The sequence below is a fragment of the Sciurus vulgaris genome, assembly GCF_902686455.1.
Source record: "Sciurus vulgaris genome assembly, chromosome: 1".
Lineage (NCBI taxonomy): Eukaryota > Metazoa > Chordata > Mammalia > Rodentia > Sciuridae > Sciurus > Sciurus vulgaris.
This window is the reverse complement of record NC_136461.1, coordinates 116,157,002-116,174,059: the sequence shown is the minus strand read 5'-3', so window position 1 is coordinate 116,174,059 and position 17,058 is coordinate 116,157,002. Positions and strand designations below refer to the sequence as shown.

Genomic DNA, 17,058 nt, shown 5'->3' with positions numbered 1-17,058 from the left:
GGGTGGCCTTGCTTTTCGCTGGGGAGTAGGAGGCAAGGGCACCTGCTGGGAGCAAAGGGGTGGCTGAGAGTGGAATAAAGGTTTCAAGGAGTGGGTGGTGAAGACTGAAATATTTGCTATGGGGAGTATGCAAAGAAGGCCACTGGGAGATCAAGGGATTTCCAGTGTTAAAGGTCCAGGTGATTTTGAAAACCATAACCTGAAATGACTGCTCCTGTGTTCTTAGTCATGTGGTTTCTCTGACAAATGTGGTAGCCATGAATAGGATTCAAGGGTTGCGGGCTTTTTCTGGGCAGGTTAAGAGAAGGACAAGTTGAGAACAGGGACGTATTCAGTAAGTGTCTGAGATGACTGACCTGGGAGAGGTGAAGAGCTGAGTCTTGGTGAGATGCTAGAGCAGGGGCAGTGTCGAGGAAGGAGAGCTGGCCCAATAGGAAGCCCTCAGAGAGTTGGCAAGAGCCAGGCAGAATTCTGGGACCTACCTAGTTAGTGGCCCAGGCTGGGGAGGATGTCTGAGAGGGAGCAGAGGTGAAGGTTGTTAAGGCCAAGGTTAAAGACTGAAAGTCCAGAGAGTGAGATGGTCCCTCCTATGAGTCTGATGGACCACAAACAGCTGAAGTCCAATGCTGGCATCCTGGATGCATGCTGGAGGTGTCTGGGAGGCCTGGCTGTCACAGAGCTAGTGATAGAGCTGCTGTGACAGCCAGGGGCTTTACAAAAAACACTGTGGGCCCGCTGGGTTTGAGAAGGCTAAGCTGCCTCCACTTGGGTGGAATGCAAAGAAAACTGTCTCGTGGGCACATTCCAGTGCGAATGGCGCAGTGAAGGTCGTGATGAGCCGAGCAGTTGAAGAGGAGGCAGAGCTTTCTTTTAGAGGTGCCAGAGGGCCCAGGAAAGTTAAAAACTGGATCAGCAGGGGGGCAACAGACCCTTGAGCAGGGGTGATCCTTAGTGGTTTCGCCCTTACTAGTCAGTTGGCCTCAGCCAAATCACTGCCCACCTGTCCCTCAGCATCAGCCTAAAGTTAGATTCTAAGCCATGGGCTGGTATGCCTCACGGGTGCAAGAATGGCAGGTGAACAACAGGAACAGGATCTGAACAGATGGGGCAGGGAGCAGGCGATCTATCACCTGTGAAAACAACACTGGTGATAGGGCTGCCCTGCTTGCTCATCCTCCTTAGTGACCTGGATGAAGAGAAGGGGCGCTCAGCAGATGAAGCACACTCAGCAGCTCCTGCCTGAAGCCCATCGTTCTGTTGGAACTCCCATGCCCTCTGAGCCCCACAGACCACCTGAGAAATTCTTTGTTCCCAAAGCAGCCCGTCTCAGAACCAGAGGTCCTCTCTCACCTCCCTCTCCTCCTGATCTCTCCCACCTGCCCCCAAAATAAAGGAACCAAAAGTAGACACAAGTGTGAATCTTAAATTATTATTATTTCTTCCTGTCGCTTACACCCAAGGTGGGGGGGGGGCAGGGGTAGGGGAAAGGGAACAGGAGAGGGGGGGAATGCCTCCCCCCCTAAGGCACTGACTGGGAAAGGAAAGCCGCAAGTAGGGAGAAGGGAGGCCATATTGTCCCCACTCTCTGGGGCTAGGCCCCAGGTCTCCCCAGCCCTGGGCTCCCCCCATCACCTGAAATGCTAAGATGAGGCCCAGGGCACCCGACCTCCCCTCCCACCCCAATATATTACATCATCACTTTTTAAATAGATACAGGGACTGGTCCCGCTACCCCCTCCCTGTAACCCCTCCCCACTGTTGGGGGTACCTGGGCAGCTGTGCAAATGGGCATGGGGGTGCACGGGAGGGAGGGCGAGCACCGGGCCCCTGAACCTGCCCCTCTTAAGGAGGGGGAGGGGCCGCCAGGCCAAGGAGGGGAAATAGTGCAAGGCAGAGCCCAGGCCGCAAGGGGGTCCAGCACCCAGCGAGGAAGGGGTTGGGGTGGGTAGGTACCTCCAACCCAGCGAAATTGGGTAGTTAAAAATCTGACACTAGATTTCAACAAGACCAACAGACGAGGCTATGTACAGGGGCGGGGAGGCGTGGATTCGATCCTAAGAGAAGAGGGAGGGGATTATTCTCTGCCCGTTGGGAAGCCCGGCTGGTAAATATCTGGGAAAGGGATCCCTTTTCCACAGGATCGCAGCCCACTTTTCCAACGGCCAAGAAGTTGCAAGCGCAGCGCCTTGGCAAGGGGGCGCACGCTCACCAGCTAGGGTGGCTAGGGTGCGTGAAGACAGCTCGCTGGAAGCTGCCGCCGGGGGCGCTCGCCCGCGCAGGGCATGGCCGCCAGGTGGCGCTAGCTCGCCCGCAAGGCTTCCCCCCCAACCCCTCACCCTGTCCCACACCCTGCGTCCCGCCAGCCCGGGGGCGGCGTGAGTCAGGGGCGGCAGCGGTGTCGGCGGCTCCGGCTCGCACCTGGGCGGGGAGGAGGTGGGGAGGAGAAGAGGGTAAGACGCCGCCCGGCCCGCCCTGCCCTCTGGCCCCAGGGAGGGAGCGGCGGGAACAAGACATTCCCTGCCCCGGGACGCGGGAGGGGAGGGAAGGGGAGAGGAGTGGAGCTGAGCGGCTCCCCTAGCTGGGCGGGGCTCCTCCCGCTGCCCCCAGGGGCGGGCGAGCCAATCAGGCCACCCCGCCCCCTTCTTCTCCAGGACCCCATGACTCAGCGCTGGAGCAGGGCGGAGGGGGACTGGGATGGCTCCTTCCTTACAGGCCCAGTCCCCCCACTCTTTCAAGCTTCCACCTTGCTTTCCCCCACCTACCCTTCCTTTGCCACCCCTCCCTTTGCATAATTCACTACCAGGAAAAGGGAACAGAAACCAGGAAGGAGGGGTCTCAGAAGGGAGGGGCAGTCCTTCACCCCCTTACACAGCCAAAACCCCCGAAAGGGGCATGGGAGCGGGGCAAGGCTTTGGTCCCAAGCCCCCGCCCCCTAGAAACCCGCATAGCCGAAGTGGGACCCCACAGATCAGAAATACATTATTGCTTCTACTCCCCAGGAGCAGCTGGCGACAGGGACCCCACCTTTACAATAGAGCTGTAAATATATACATAATATCATATGTATCACTTCTTGGGGGATCATCCCAATCTGGGGAGCCTCTGCTCCCAAACCTTCTCAGCTTGGAGTTGGAATGAGGGATCTGGGGGTGAAGGGGCTGATTCTGACCCCAGCAAGGCTCAGTGCCCCGACCCCAGCTATCTGTCCTGCATGCTCCCACTGCTTGGCATGGGTGTCCCTGCCCTTGTGCTGCTCAGCCTGGCCACTCCTTCCTCTTTAAGAGGACTCCATGGCACCTTCAGCCTGGGGTGTGGTGGGTGCCCCTTCCTCCTCGTCGTCATCAGGGGGCCCTGGGGTGGAGACTGAGGGCCCTGTGGGGGCTGACTGCTCCCAGAATCGAGCCAGAGAGAGGCGGAAGGTGTCCAGGTGGCCATTGGAGAGGTCGAGGCCAGCAGGGGATGGGGTGGCTGTGGAGGGTGGAGGGTAGTGCGGTGGTGCATCGTCCTTGCGGCGCCTCCGGGTTCGCACCTCCAGGCAGTTCTGGCCCTTGAGGTGGCGCTGCAGGTGGTCCTCCTTGGCGAAAGCCTTGTGGCACAGGTGGCACTCATAGGGTCTGTCCCCCGTGTGCAGGTGCATGTGGTTCTTGAGGTCGTAGCTGTGCAGGAAGCGGGCTGGGCAGTGTGGGCACGAGTAGGGGCGCTCTCCTGTGTGCTTCCGCATGTGGATCTTCAGCTTGTCATTCCTGGTAGAGGCAGAGGTGAAGGGGGCAAGGGAAATATTCAGGGTGGGTCCCTTGGCTCATCCTTGTCATCACCCCAGTCCTTTCTCACTCGCTTCCCTTACCACTCTCTTTTCCATTACTGTCCCAGGATACTCTTGACTACCCCTGCCATCATCCACTCTGCCTTCTGCATGCCCACCTCCTTGGCTTTCTTCTGGTCTTTCCTGTAATTCCAGGAACCTACACATGCTCTCACCTCTCTAGGACTGCCTCCCTCCACTCAGATGGTGTCCCCTCCACCCCAGCTTCCCCCCCTTGATGCTCACCTGGTGAATCGAACACCGCAGACCTCACAGGCAAAGGGCTTCTCGCCAGTATGGGTCCTCATGTGGCGTGGTAGTTTGCCTGCCCCATGAATTATCTTGTGGCAGACTGGGCACTCCTGGGGCATCTGGGAGCGGCGTTTCCGCACCAGCTTATCTTGGCCATCCAGGCCTGGGGCCAGGGCGTCCTGGTGCAGGGAACTTAGGTAGACCATCAAGTCAGGATCGATGGCATCTTCATCTGAGCCCAGCTCCTCTGGGGATAGTGGGGGCCCACCGCCCTGCGCTGGCCCATAGGCTGGGGGATACACCAGCTCCTCTTCTTCTTCTTCACCTTCATAGGTGTCATAGCTCAGGGGACCCTCAGGAGGTGAGGCAATTCCTGTGGGAGGGCTGTAGCTGTCCCCCAGTCCACTGCCTCCACTGCTGCCCACTCTACCCACTGTTTCTTCCTCTTCGTAGGTCAAGGGATGGGTGGGCACTGTGGGCGCCTCAGGTACTAGATGGTTTGCCCGGGCCCCCTTGGTTTGCAAGAAAGCTTTTCGGGGCTTGCGGCTGCGGCGGGCAACGGGCCGAGGTGGTAGTGGTGGAGGTGGCAGGAGAGGCACCTGTGGAGGGCTGTCTTCACCATTGGGAACGCCTGAGGTTGTGGTGGTGGCAAAAGCCTCCAGGTACTGTCGGGCTCGCTCACAGTCATCCTCATCTGGGCTGGGAGCTTCTAGTCCACTGCCTTGTAGAATCTCCATGCAGGCAGCAATGACACATGGGATCTCCAGCAGCCGGGCTGCCTGGAGCACCGCCGGCATGTTGGCGCTGCTGGTGGTCAGTGTGGCTGTATAGGCAAATTCGAGCAGGGCACCTAGTGCCTCTGGTCCTACAAAGTCCAGCTCACACACACCGGCCCCTGCTCCCCCAGCCACTGTCCCACCGCCCCCTGCCCCCATGACTGCCCCGCCACCACCTTCAGTGAAGAGCTTCTTGAAGTAGTGGCTGCAGGCAGCCAGCACAGCCCTATGGGTGCGGTACTCAAGGCCCTGTGTCCGGATGGTGAGGTCACATAGGTGGCCCAGCTGGCGCTGCTCGTTAAGGCAGCTCAGGAGCTCACTGCTGTGGTCCGGAAATGGAATTCCAATCAGGTCATCCTCGGGGCTCCCCATCTTCTCCTGTAGGGTCAAGCAGAGGGGGGAGGTTAAGAGTGCTTAGCCTGTAAGGGGTCCAGGGAAGGGGCACCAACATAGGCTGTCACTTATTGAGGGATGGCTACATGCCAAACACTCTTCTAAGTATTTCACGCCCATTTAATCTTTTATACTCTGAAGTATGATTATCATCCATTTCACAGATAAGGAAACTAGGATTCAGACAGGTGAAGTAATTTTCCAAATGCAGTACAGGGTTGGGCCCAGAGTCCGTATTCCTAATCACTGGTACCCTGTTCTGTTCTGTGAGAGCAGGGACCCTGCCTTTCTGGCTCTTTCCTAGATATCCATCTCTTTCCCCTGCCCCATTGGCATCCCTTCAGAGGTACTGGAATGAGAGATAGGATGCTGGTTTTGGCTTCAGGAAGAATTGTCTGGAAGATTCTGATGGCTCTGGCCTCAGTCATTTGAAAAGTGGGTAATAGCCTTTGTGATGGAACTTCTTTGTAGCCCTGGGAGAACCAGTGAGGGAGTTCAAATTCACAGGCATGGCCAGGCATGGCCAGGTTCTCTCTAAAGCATGTGGTACCTTAGAAAACACTATGCAGACAAGAGGAGGGCTTCCAAGCACCATCATCTTCTTCCTTGTGCCCCTCCCCCAGCAACCAAAAGTTCATCTCCTCTTCTTAAGATTCCCCCCTTCTAGGGGCCAAATGGGGAAACAGCTCCCAGCATCCCTCCCCCAACATCCTCCCCTCCCCCATGGGGCCAAGGAACAGCCACCCTTTGCTGGGGTGTCACTGGCGCGGGTGCTTCCTGCCCCGCACAGATAAGCATCACCCCTGCCCTTCCCCCACTGCCATGAGGCAAAGTTCCAGTCGCACCTCTCTCCTCCTCCTCCTCAACTACCTCACCACCTCCCCCTCCTCATTCCAGGAGAGCCCCCTTCTCCAGAGGGTTGAGGTTTCACCCTCATCCTCCCTCAGGGTCTAATCATAGAAAGCACAGAAATCAGTCTCCAGGCTCAGGCTGGCAGGGCTGGGGGACAGGAGCTGAGGCATAAGTCTGACCTGGAAGTGGGGAGACTGGCTTGAATTCCTGAATGACCTTGGGCAAGTTATTTCTCTTGGTGTTCACTTTCCTGAGCTGTACAAGGAAGGGGTGGGAGTAGAAGCCCCAAGGGCTCAGTCCTGCAGCCCTGACATTTTGTGGGTCTAGAGCAAACCCTGTGGTTCCAGTGTTGGGGCCTGGAAAGAGCTGGGCTCTAGAATCAGCCAGGCTTGGGTTTGAATCCTTACTCTGCTGGCAGTTAGCTTTGTGACCTTAAGCAAATGATTTAATCTCTGAGCCTCTTTCCTCATCTATAATATGGGAGAATTCCAGCTCACCCCTGGGGTTGTGGAGAGAGGTAAATGAGACCAAGTGTGGCACAATGCTTGATACCTGGTGGGCTCACTTGGTGTGCCCTGATTTACACAGATGGGCTCTGCTAAGAAAACTACCTGGGGATGGGTCTGCCCTCCCTCAAGTGAGTCGGAGGGAGCCAGGTTACTAAGGAGCCACCAGACCTTGGACAAGTCACTTCCTTTCCTAAGGGGTCCTATTCCTCATCTGTATAACTCTGATGAGCCTGAAGACACTGACATTTTGTCATTTTGTCAATGGCCTCTCTGATACTCCAGCGACTGTTCACTCTAGACATTGATGGGGAAAGTTTTTTTTTTTTTTTTGGGGGGGGCAGGGTATCAAGGGCCACAAATTTCCTCTTTAGGACACAAGAACTGCATTGTTTCTGTTTGCCTCCATGCTTGCCACCTTCATTGCAATGCCAGGGCTTCAGCATGGAAGCCTTGAGTGAGCAGCACCCACGTATCTGTCTTTGCTTGGAAGCTGCACCTAGGTACCCTTAGATAGGCCACATATCATCAAATCTCCTCTCTCTCAGGACCACTCAGTCTGGGAGTTCTCCCTGCTTCCTTTGGTTCTCCCACCTATACTTTACAAATGGTACAAGTGGCAAATGGCCCTAGGACTTAGGAACAAAAACTGAGTGGGTAGCAATAGTGGCAGCAGCAGTGACAGTGGAGGCCACTTATGCAGCAGTGGGCACCCTCCGGGACCCAAGTGGATCCTGTCCCTCCAAAAGGGAATGGGTGGGGCTGTCCTGGCTGTCCATTGGCTGAGAGCTGGGCACCAGCAGGCACATGGCTTATCCTATCGCTCTCCCTCCTTCCCTACCCACCCCACCTATTCCCACTGCTAAGCCCGCCTCCTTTCTCCCACCCCAGGGCTGGTCTCCCTGGCAACTTGGTGTGGCGGGGGTGCTCACTGGCTGACCCAGCTGTCAGGTCACAGGCTCAGGCTGGTTTACCAACTCAAACAGAGCTTGGGTAGGGGTGGGTGTTTAACCCCTTAGGCCCAAATCTAATGCCCATGGCCAAGAGGTAGCAAGGAAGGAGAGGGAGAATCAGAGGACACATGTGGCGAGGAGAGAGTGTTCATACCACTCTCCAGCTTCTGGGAAACTCCCCCAGTCCTTATCCAGGGCTCTGGCACCCATGCCAAGAGAAGTGCCACCTGGAACTATGCTGGTGCCAACCAGGCCAAGGGGGCACTCCTAGGCCCATCATCTGGGAGGGGTTGGTAGGGTAGAGGCCTCCTCCTTCTTTCTGCCAATGTGAGGTACTGGTGCCCACCCCACCTTGGGCACCCTTCCCACCTCTGCATCCCAGAGGGCCTAATCCCCTGACAACCCATGAAGGCGGCCTATCCCCACCCAGCCTGGCATGCCCCCTCTTGCTAAGACCTTGTGGGCATGGGTGTGTGTGGTGGTTGGGGGGGGGCGGCTGTGCCAGGGAACCAGGCAAGATCTGTTTGCCTGGTAAGGGGAAGAACCAAGGGCCCCGCCCCATTGCTCCCCTCTTTCCCGCCACCCCCCCAGGCTCCCCTCACTGTCAGGCCTGCTAGACCGGCCAAGCCGGTGGGCAGCTCTCTTGAAACTGGGCCCTGAGTCAAGCCTGCCCCATCTTTGGTTGGGGGAAGACTTGAGGGTGAGAAAGGTAGGAGGGGGACAAAGGTGAGAGCCCCTATCACCTATCCCTCAGTGCCCAAGACACCTGCCAGGGTGTGTCCACCACCAAGAAACAAAAAGGTAGATGGCATTGATCCCGTCTTAGGAGAGACCGGAACCCTTCCCAGGTGCTGACCTCAGGCAGTGTCTAGCATAGGGCTGGGGGCACCAGCGCCAACATTGCTGGCTTGAGCAAGCTGAAGGGCAGGATAGGAGGCCCTGAATAGGGCAGCTGAGTAAAGCTGGCCCCCCTTCCCCCCACCCTGGGGATTAGGGGAGTGAGGCTTAGTGTGGGGGGCAGCAGGCGGAACCAGGATTAGTGGCGGAGAAAATAGATATGGGCCTGAGACACAGGCACATGGAGCCCCCCCACACCCCCACCACGCCAAGTCCCTATCCTAGGCGCTGCCAGAAAGCCTGGAAGGGGCCTGGCTCTTCTGGAGCAGCAGCTTGGGGTGAGAAAGGATAAGACCCAGGCTGGGGCATTTTCTTGCTGTGGGTGATGGAGAGATGAAATTCTCTTCCCAATGTTCCCAGCACCTTGGCTAGTCACCCCTCCCCCTTACTTCTCTCTCCTTTCTCCCCCCACTCCCCACCCCAACTCCAGCCTCAGGTTCTCTTCCTGTTTTTTGGAGCTAAGTTCTTGCACGAAGCCAGGGCTTTGGCCTGTGGCTTGGACCAGGGGGTGGGGAAACTAGACAGCCAGTCCAAAGTCCTCAGGGACCCAGGAATCCTCATTTCCTAGCTTCCCCACCCCTTTCCAGGACCTCTGGGGCCCAGGGGCCACAACCATCTGGATGGTCCAGTTGGGAAGACAGGGTGAAGGGGCTGAAGCCACATGTCACTGGAGGATTGGAAGGGCTTCAAAGGATAGGTCCTCTGACCAGGGATGTCCCACACATTTATGGAGTTACGCCCCCCACCCAGCCCCTCGAATCTTGTGCATGCCTTCCCCATCCCCCATGTGAAGCTTCCCCCCTCCTAACCTCACCACCCCCAGCACTCACACTTCCTGGGGGCCGAGGCGGGGAAGAGAGACCGCAAGCCACGAAGGGGGAAGGAGGCAAGGGGAGTTGGCTGCTTCCCGGTGCTGTGGGGGTTAAGTCTTTCTCCCCTCCAACTCCCCCAATCCTGGTACAGGGGCTCCTGAATGAGGGAGCAGTGTTCCTCCATATTTTCTTTCCATGACACCAGCTCTAGCCTATAGCCCCATCAAGGGAAATAGGAGGGAGATAAAAGATGGCGGAGGATGGAATGGGGGCAACTTCCCAACCTTCAACTCTTCACTTCTGGATACTCTCCACCCATCAGTCACCCCTCACTCTTGGACCTTTTCTTGGACTCCACTTTTTGCCCTTTTCCTACCTTTCTGACCCTTGTCTTCCCTCCACAAGATTCATCCTTTGATTTCCCTCCTTCAGCTCTTGCCGGGCTCCTCGGGTCTCTACTATGTCTGTCCTCAGACCTCCTGCTAAAAACCATCCTTACCTCTCCTTTCTTTCCCCTTTCTCTATACTTCTCTCACTCAAGCCTCTCCCACATTTCCCATTGGCCCCCTGCTCCAAGCATCTCTTCTCTTCTCCCCAGGCATGTGTGGTGAAGAGGGAACAGAGGAATTAAGGACCAGGGCCTGCCCTCCAGGGCTTGGCCTGGTCTTGCCAAGAGATGATTGCTTTAGGGTACCCACACTCACCTTCTGAATAAAGCAGGGGACCAAAATTTGGGGGCCAGTTGGGGAGAATAAATGGCGGGGGGGTGTGTGTATAGCGAGAGCGGATGTGGGGTGAGGGGTACAATGGGTGCCTCTCTGCTTGTCAGAGTTTCCAGGACTGGAGCTGCTGGACTTTCCCCAGAGGGTGGCCACCCTGGGCTGGGCAACTGTCCACTCAGACAGACCCTGGTCATCAGGGTTCCCAGCAGGGTCTGCTTAAGCAGTGCCAGCTCCCCTTAGGGCCTAAGGAGAAAGCTCAAGGTACCAGGGTCTGCCCTGTCCCTCCCTCCCCCCAGCCTATGTCTCAGGCTGGGTAACCGAGCTGACTGGTAACCCCACACCCGCCAAGCCGCCGGCAGAAACCTGAGCCCCCCAGCCCCAGAGGACACCCCAGCCCAATCCCCAGAGCCCGGCTCCCTGCCAGCCTGTCCAACCTCCTGGCCTGGCCCAGCAATCACTCAGCTCCAGTAGGCCCCTTCTTCTGTCTCTCCTGGTCCTCTTGGGCCCCTCAGAGTCTGGTCTCCCCACACACCAACTCTTCACACCCTCAGTTCCCTAAGTCCCCAGTGAAGTCTGGGAACCCTCTTCCAAGCCTGTTTTTCAGTCCTCTGACCCTTGGCCAATTCTAGGCCTGCGAGCCTCCCCTGGGGCCTGACCTCCCAAGCCAGAGCAGGGCCTACTCACCTGAACGCTGAGGGGCCTTGCCGGCAACTCCTCCTGGCCCCTGGGGGCAGCAGGTTGGGAGGGGCGAGAGGAGGGCCAGGCCGTGGGGGGGAGGTAGGGTGGCTGTTCCCCTGCTCCAGCTCCCTCCTTCAAAGGGGCCGCCCACGACCTGGCCCAGCCCCTCCCCCCTACAGCCTTAACCCTCTGGGTGCTGTCCCCCTCCCCCCCAACCTGGAGGGAGGGGTTACAGAGGGCTGGCAGCGTGGGAGAGGGCCCAGAGTCTTTGCCTGCAGTGCCCTAAGTCACAGCTGTCCCCACCCCCGCCTGTCCTTACTCAGTCCTAAAAGGGGAAAAAGGTGAGGAGTAGGAAAGGTAGGAGCTGGGACAGTCCAGGAGGACAGAGGTGAGGAGGAGCAATGGGAGAGGCTGCTGGAGGTGGGACCAGGAGAAGGAAGAAGGGAGGGGAGGGGACAGGAGGTGGCAGTGGCCAAAGAAGGAGGAGGGGAGCCCCAAGAGTCAGTGCCAGGGGAGACAGGTGACCAGGTCCTAGCCCCTCAGGGCATATGGGATTAAGGGACCACAGGGAGGTCCTCCAGATTCCAGTAGGCCCCTCAGACCCACTGGGAACTGGCTGGTTTCTCCCCACCCTGTACTGGGCTGGGGCCTTCAGGGGCTGGACAAGGCAGCACCCCGCCCTCCCCATAGCCTCACCCCAAACCCACTCACATACCACAGTTCCTTGCCTGGGTGCCAGCCCCTGCCAACCAGGCCAGGGGGCAGCACTCATGCCAGCCCCCAGTGGCCAGGGGGATCAGGGGGACAGAGATGCCCTGAGGGGGAGAGTCAGATGGGGGAGCTGTGGGCACGGAAAGAGGAAGGAGCTGGGAGGGGGCATCTGCTGGGAAGCGCCTAGCCCCACCCCTTGCGCAAGCTGCTGCCACCCTGGCCGGTTGGGTGGGACCCGCCTGGGCCTGAGGGGCAACTGGGGAAGGCTCTGAGCCCAGAGATGGGTGGGTCACAAAATTTCTCTTAAACAACTCCTGGGGTCCCTTATTCATGGAATGAAGGGTGCCCAAGTATCCTCAGACATTAGGCCATCCCAAATCCTGCTAGTCTTGGGGGGGACTACAGAAATGTCCCCTAAAGCACCTCCTCCTCTTTCCCCCCAACAGCTGCTGGCTCAATGCCGCTGGCCTGCTGCCCCTCACCAGCTCCCGGCCCGGTTGGCACCTACCCACCAGGATGCTGGCAGTCCTGCCCTCCTCTCCCTCCTACCCCCCTGCTCCCAGCGCCCCATGCCAACTGTGGGCCTGAGGTGGGGGAGGGTCACCCCTGTACCTTGGTGCCAGCCAGGCGGGTCCAGGCCCCTAGGCCCTACAGATAAGGCCCAAGACCCTGTTCTCAAACCATCTCCTCAAGAGGCGGCACACTGGTCAGGGACCTACATGAGAACACCTGGGAGGCTGTAGACAGCCCCAAGAGCAGTCACTGAAGGCTCTATTCCCCAGGGCTTTCCCTGCCACCAGGCACCAACATCCCGGCATTCCCCTTGCCCAAGCATTTGCTTGGGCACCAAAGTCCCTGTGGTGCCTGAGAGCCCTAGTCTAGTGCCTGCAGCTTGTGAGGGAGTGGGGTGGGGCTGCTCCCTGCCCTTTGATCCCCATAAAGGGAGGGAACCAGCCTGGAGGGCAGGGGGCAGGGAGAGAGTTCATGGGGCCCCTCATTCCACCCTTGCCAGGGGCAGCAGGGCAGGGTGTGGGCATCTCTTGGGTGGGGCCCTAAAGTGAGGATGGGTTGCATGCCTCAGCAAGGAAGATGGATGTCAGTCATGGATACGTGGTGTTATGTGGGAATGGAATGGCAAAAACAAAGTGGAGGTACACAGAGGGTACCCATGTTGCTACATATCCAGCCTTGGCTTTTACCCTCATCCAGAAACACTTCCAGACTCAGTCAAATTGAGAGCTCAAGGACTACAACTCCCAGTATGCACCATAATTACTTTGTGTGTACATTGGGAGTTGTAGTTCCCTTCAGAAGCCCTGGGTTCTCCTCATTCCAGAAGCCCAACTGATTGGGTGTTGAGGGTAGAGGGCTTGGTGGGTGTTGAGGGTAGAGGGCTTGGTCACAAAGGGCTGTGTTTAAGAAGACCCAAGAGCTAGGAGGTCCATGGAGTGGGAAAAGGACCCCTGCTCCCAGGCAAAGTGGGAGGAAAGGAGGAAGGAAGGAGGAGAGGATGTCTGTTGAAAGGGGCATATGGGTGGGGAGGAGTTTGGGGGGGGGGGGTGGAAACAGGAAGGAAACTGAAGCCAGAGACATGAGGTCGAAAGCAAGGGTTTGGGGGAGCCCCACTATGAGGCCTGGTAGGGACCGGGAAGGCATTTCCCCTGCTATTCTGGTGCCCTGGGGAGGCGTAAGAGCAATTAGCGATGTCAAGTGGTAGCAAACTGATTATTTGCCGGGGTCAATAACCCCATTTGCTTGTCATCAGCCCTTTTTTTTTTTTTACCAGAGGCACCTTCCATCCCTGGATCTGATACAGGTATTTGCTGGCTGGGCTCTGAAGGCTGACCTGGTTCTGGGAAAGCTAGAAGGCAGAGCAAGGGTTTGGGGGAGGCCAGAGCCAGGCAAGATAGTTAAGTATAGTGGAGGTATGTGTGAGGTCCAGTCCAGGTATGAGGACAAGAGATGGGCAGGGCAGAAATCATAGCAGCTGGGAAGCCTCAGAGAAGAGAAAGCTCAGATGCCAAGGCCACCTGCCTCCCGCCCTTCCTAGGCTGTGGGGCAGAATGAAGAGGGCAACCTTCTCTGGGCTCCCTGAGTATTTACTAAAGGGAGCTTTCCTTCTAGGCCAGAACATCCTCCTAGGCCAGAACATTAAAGATGGCATATCAGGGGGCCAGATGGCAACTGGATGTCTTTTCCTAGTGGGGATAGAGGTCAGAAGTGAGAAGAGGATCTTCATTGAGAATACTTTTCTGGTCTCCCCAAGTCTATGGTGATGCTGATAGGCTACAGACAAGATTCTTTCCACGATCTGAGCCCTGCTGGGTGTGGGGGGTCTTTCTTGCCCCTCATCAAGCCCTTAATGGTGGATGACAGTAGCTCTATCCCCTTCCCCCCAGTCCCCCAGGCCCGCCTTGGCGCCTGGCCGCTTGTGTGTTGGCAGGACTGGGGGGGGGCGAGGCAACTTCAAACTGTCCGGGCAAAACGTCAAGTTCACTCACGAGTTTACTCAGCAGAAGGAGGGGGAAGAGGCCAGAGCGGGCACACCCCATGCCAGGGTCCTATCCGTCTGCCTGTCCCCACCTTCCTCCCCCACCCTCCTCTTCAGCCCTAGGCCAAAATAGGCATAGGCCCTAAGGCCTGGTGGCAGGGCAGTCTTAACTCGCAGGAAGGTCAGGGAACCAAGTGGTGGGAGGCAGGAAGCCCTGAAGCAGGCCCAGAGGCTTCTATCAGAGGGCAGTGCCCTGCCTGGAGCCCATTCACTCCCCATCTTGGGGCCTTGGCCTTTGGCCAGGAGAACTCGGTCTCAACCATCAAGAAGGGGGCAGTACCAAGCCAGGCCTCCTCCATCTGAACAGTCCCCTGGGCAGTGACTTCTGACCCCAAATGCCCAGTTCTAGGCTGTACCTCAGGCCCCAGCATGATGCCATCCAGGCAGCCATAGGATCTGAGGCTGGTTCTCTCAGCCTTGGCTTGGAATGGGGGGCCAGCACCCTATCTGACCTACTTCCCTTTCCTCCCCACCTGCTTTCATTCTCAGCTTCTCCCCCCCAGCCTTCACTGTCCCCACCCCAGAGGAGCTCCGCCCCCCCAATGCCTGCTGGGTCCCCCTCCCCCAACCTTCCCCAGGGTGCCAAGTGCAAGCACACAAAGGGCCCGATGGTGCATTGTTAGCCCAGCCCCCGCTGCCCGCCGCGCCCTCCCAGGGCGGGCACTAGGCCAAGGAGGAGCTGGGGGCCCTGGGTGCCAGGGGGCACCATGGGGAAAGGGGAAGAGGAAAGCACCTGTCTCCCAGACACTGGGGTCATGTAGTCCAGGACTGAGCAGTGATCAGAGGGCCACTGGAGCAGGCCTGTCTCCTTGACACCTGAGCCTAGTGGGCACTGCCTTCTTTCTTCCCTAGAGCCCCTTTCTGGTGGCATTAACCCCTTCCTAACCCCTGTGCCAAGGCTGGGGGTGTGGTACCCAAGGGAAGGGACAGTGTCTGGGGGTGCCAGCAAGCAGCGTTGTGCCCACAGCAACCATGTAACAGATGCACGCTGGGGGAGCTGGGGTCCCGGGGGCCAGGGACAGGAGGCACTGACAGAGATTTCTCCTTGTTTCATCAGCTGCTCCAGGGGGAGCCCCCTGCCTTTCTCCCCAGTTACCACTAAGGAAGAACACTGCCATCCAAACCTAGTCACAAATATGGCTTTCTCCAACCCAGCACATCACTCCTTATGCCCTGTATCTCCTCCCAACCTGATGCCCACTTCATGCCAGCTCCAGCAGTGCCAGGAGGGTACAGGGGTGACCAAACCAGTTGGTGTGTGTAGGGCAGGAGGCAACCCCATAATCCTCCAGGCCTCAGTTCCTCACCCCCAATGTGCGCGCACACACACACACACACTCACTCCCTCAGGGAACAGAGAGTTCCCATCCAGGTTTAACCCCTCTCTGCCCAATCCGGCTCCCCTCACCCCTGATAAATGGTCTCCCTCCTCCAGGAATAAGTTGGGGGAAGGGGGAATAGCTGCGCTGACTCATTTCCATTCTCAGCTGCAGCTAGGGGTCTCCAAGGCATTCGGGCGGGGGTCAATTCAAGAACGCCCTCCACCTGGCCCGGAAGCCAGGATAGCCTGCCGGTCTCCCCCTCTCCCCAGCACCCACTTCCGGTGTCCCAAACTAGGTCAGCAGCGCTCGTTTCCTGTGGGTCAGCTAGCACCAGCGCCTCTGCCCCTCCCCTGCTCCGGACCCAGGCTCCCCGCCCCCCCCGCCCCCCAGGGCGCCCCGAGGTCTCACCACGTCTCAGCCGCCCTTTGATACATGGGGGTTGTACGGGGCGGGGGGCAGGGGACCCGCCCTCTCTCCAAACACTAGCAGGGCCGGGGCGCCTGGGCAGGCACGTGTCCGGGCACAACCCGCTGCCCACGCTGCCCCCCCCACTCTCGCCACCCCCCTCCGCTCTGGCCGGGACACGTCGCTCTCTTACTTGGGATGGGCTGGGAGGAGGGGAGAGATAGCTAGAAATTGAAAGCGAAGCCCCCCACCCCTTTGAATGGCAACGTTCTGCCAGCAGCGCACCCTAGGTTCTACAACAACATAGTAGCGACCCCCATTCTGGGTAGGGGCAGGTGCGCCGGCGCCGGTGGGAACCAGTGGTAGGTAGGCGAATTCTTCCTAGTCACCCACCCTCCTCTAGGGTTCTGAGGGCATGAGCTGGCTTTGAAAAGGTGGCGGCGGGACTAGAACCTGAAGGAAAGGAGTGGGATCGAGGGGCGCGGGAGAGAGGGGTCGTTCGGAGGTTGTTGCTGAGCCGCACTACTGCTGGAGTAAGAGCTCGGCTCTGAAAGCGCAAGAAATCGAATAGTCCAGCCGGTAACTTTCCCCCAAGCCGCGGATCCTCGGGTCCCCCCCACCCCCATGCAACTGGCCTGGGTCCAACCCACCGCGCCAGGGGGCGCAGGGGGGGGGACGCGTTGTCCTAGTTAGAGTCCGTCAGCGTTTCCATTCCCTCAACTCGGTGGGGTCTGGGGTCTCTCAGTAAAGTCACGAAGGAAACTGGAGGAACGCTCAGCGCCGCCTTACCCCTCTCCATCCCGGAGCCGATAGTCTGTCTGATCTTAGAAGTGCAGAGAAAGTTTCTGGGGACCCTCTGCCTAGGGTTGGGGAGCGGCCGTAGTTTCTTCTCTACCTTTCCACCCAGTTCAAACCAATTCCAAAGATCCGGGAAAGCAAAGAGAAGCGGACTGGTGGGAATCTGGTCTGTGTGTGTGTGTGTGTGTGTGTGTGTGTGTGTGTGTAAGAGGGGGTCCCACTTACAGGACGGACGAAGGACACTGCAGTAGTCTCAAGTCTAGTGGACCCCGAGTCTGGAGACAAAAGTGGAGAACACTCACCTCTTGGCCGTCGGGTCCGCTGGCTGGAGCTGCTGAGGCACAGGGTGTGGGGAGAAGCGCGTCCCCCGCCAGGCCCGGGGGCTTGGGGCCCTGCTCCGGTCCTGGTCAGAAGGCCGCGGTCAGTTGCTCGCCGCTCGCTGCTGGGGGGCTCCTCCTCCGCCGCCCTCTGCCTCCTCCTGCCGCCCGCCCCCCCTCGGCCGCGGAGAGCCGTACATTCACCTGGCTCCCACCCGCCCCCCCCTCAGGGCCCGCCTCACCTGTCCTGCTGTCTCACCTGTCCTCCAGCTTGCTTTCCCCCCATCCCTCCCCTCCCTCCCCCCGCCCCC

General features: G+C 58.5%; 2 protein-coding genes across 5 annotated transcripts in view; one reads left to right on the top strand and one right to left on the bottom strand.

The window, feature by feature from the left end:
- The window catches only part of DCST2 (DC-STAMP domain containing 2), a 10,855-nt gene extending 9,174 nt beyond the window's left edge, over window positions 1-1,681 (top strand). Inside the window, 2 exon segments of the mRNA XM_079100456.1 lie at window positions 1,183-1,201; window positions 1,203-1,681. Coding sequence (XP_078956582.1) covers window positions 1,183-1,201; window positions 1,203-1,391 — 208 coding nt within the window. The 3' untranslated portion in view covers window positions 1,392-1,681.
- Window positions 1,414-17,058, bottom strand: ZBTB7B (zinc finger and BTB domain containing 7B). 4 transcript variants are annotated; one of them, XM_079100410.1, is made up of 4 exons: window positions 16,990-17,058; window positions 16,733-16,833; window positions 4,049-5,208; window positions 1,414-3,743 (listed from the first exon to the last, which is right to left on the bottom strand). In XM_079100410.1, the coding sequence occupies exons 3-4, from the start codon at window positions 5,200-5,202 to the stop codon at window positions 3,278-3,280; spliced, it is 1,620 nt and encodes a 539-aa protein (XP_078956536.1). In that variant the 5' UTR covers window positions 5,203-5,208; window positions 16,733-16,833; window positions 16,990-17,058; the 3' UTR covers window positions 1,414-3,277. The 4 variants fall into 4 exon arrangements, with proteins under 4 accessions (XP_078956536.1, XP_078956537.1, XP_078956538.1 ...); XM_079100411.1 differs by having other exon boundaries at window positions 17,007-17,029; XM_079100412.1 differs by lacking the exons at window positions 16,733-16,833; window positions 16,990-17,058 and adding an exon at window positions 10,650-10,782.

Excerpts from the sequence above, each read along its gene's own strand:
- ZBTB7B (XM_079100413.1), bottom strand. The coding sequence starts at position 8,740 with ATGCCCCAGCCTGGGTCTTATCCTTTCTCACCCCAAGCTGCTGCTCCA. Across the intron at positions 5,209-8,650 it reads CTTTCTGGCAGCGCCTAGGA|GAGAAGATGGGGAGCCCCGA; the intron begins TAGGGACTTGGC and ends TTGACCCTACAG. Across the intron at positions 3,744-4,048 it reads TGCGGTGTTCGATTCACCAG|GAATGACAAGCTGAAGATCC; the intron begins GTGAGCATCAAG and ends TGCCTCTACCAG.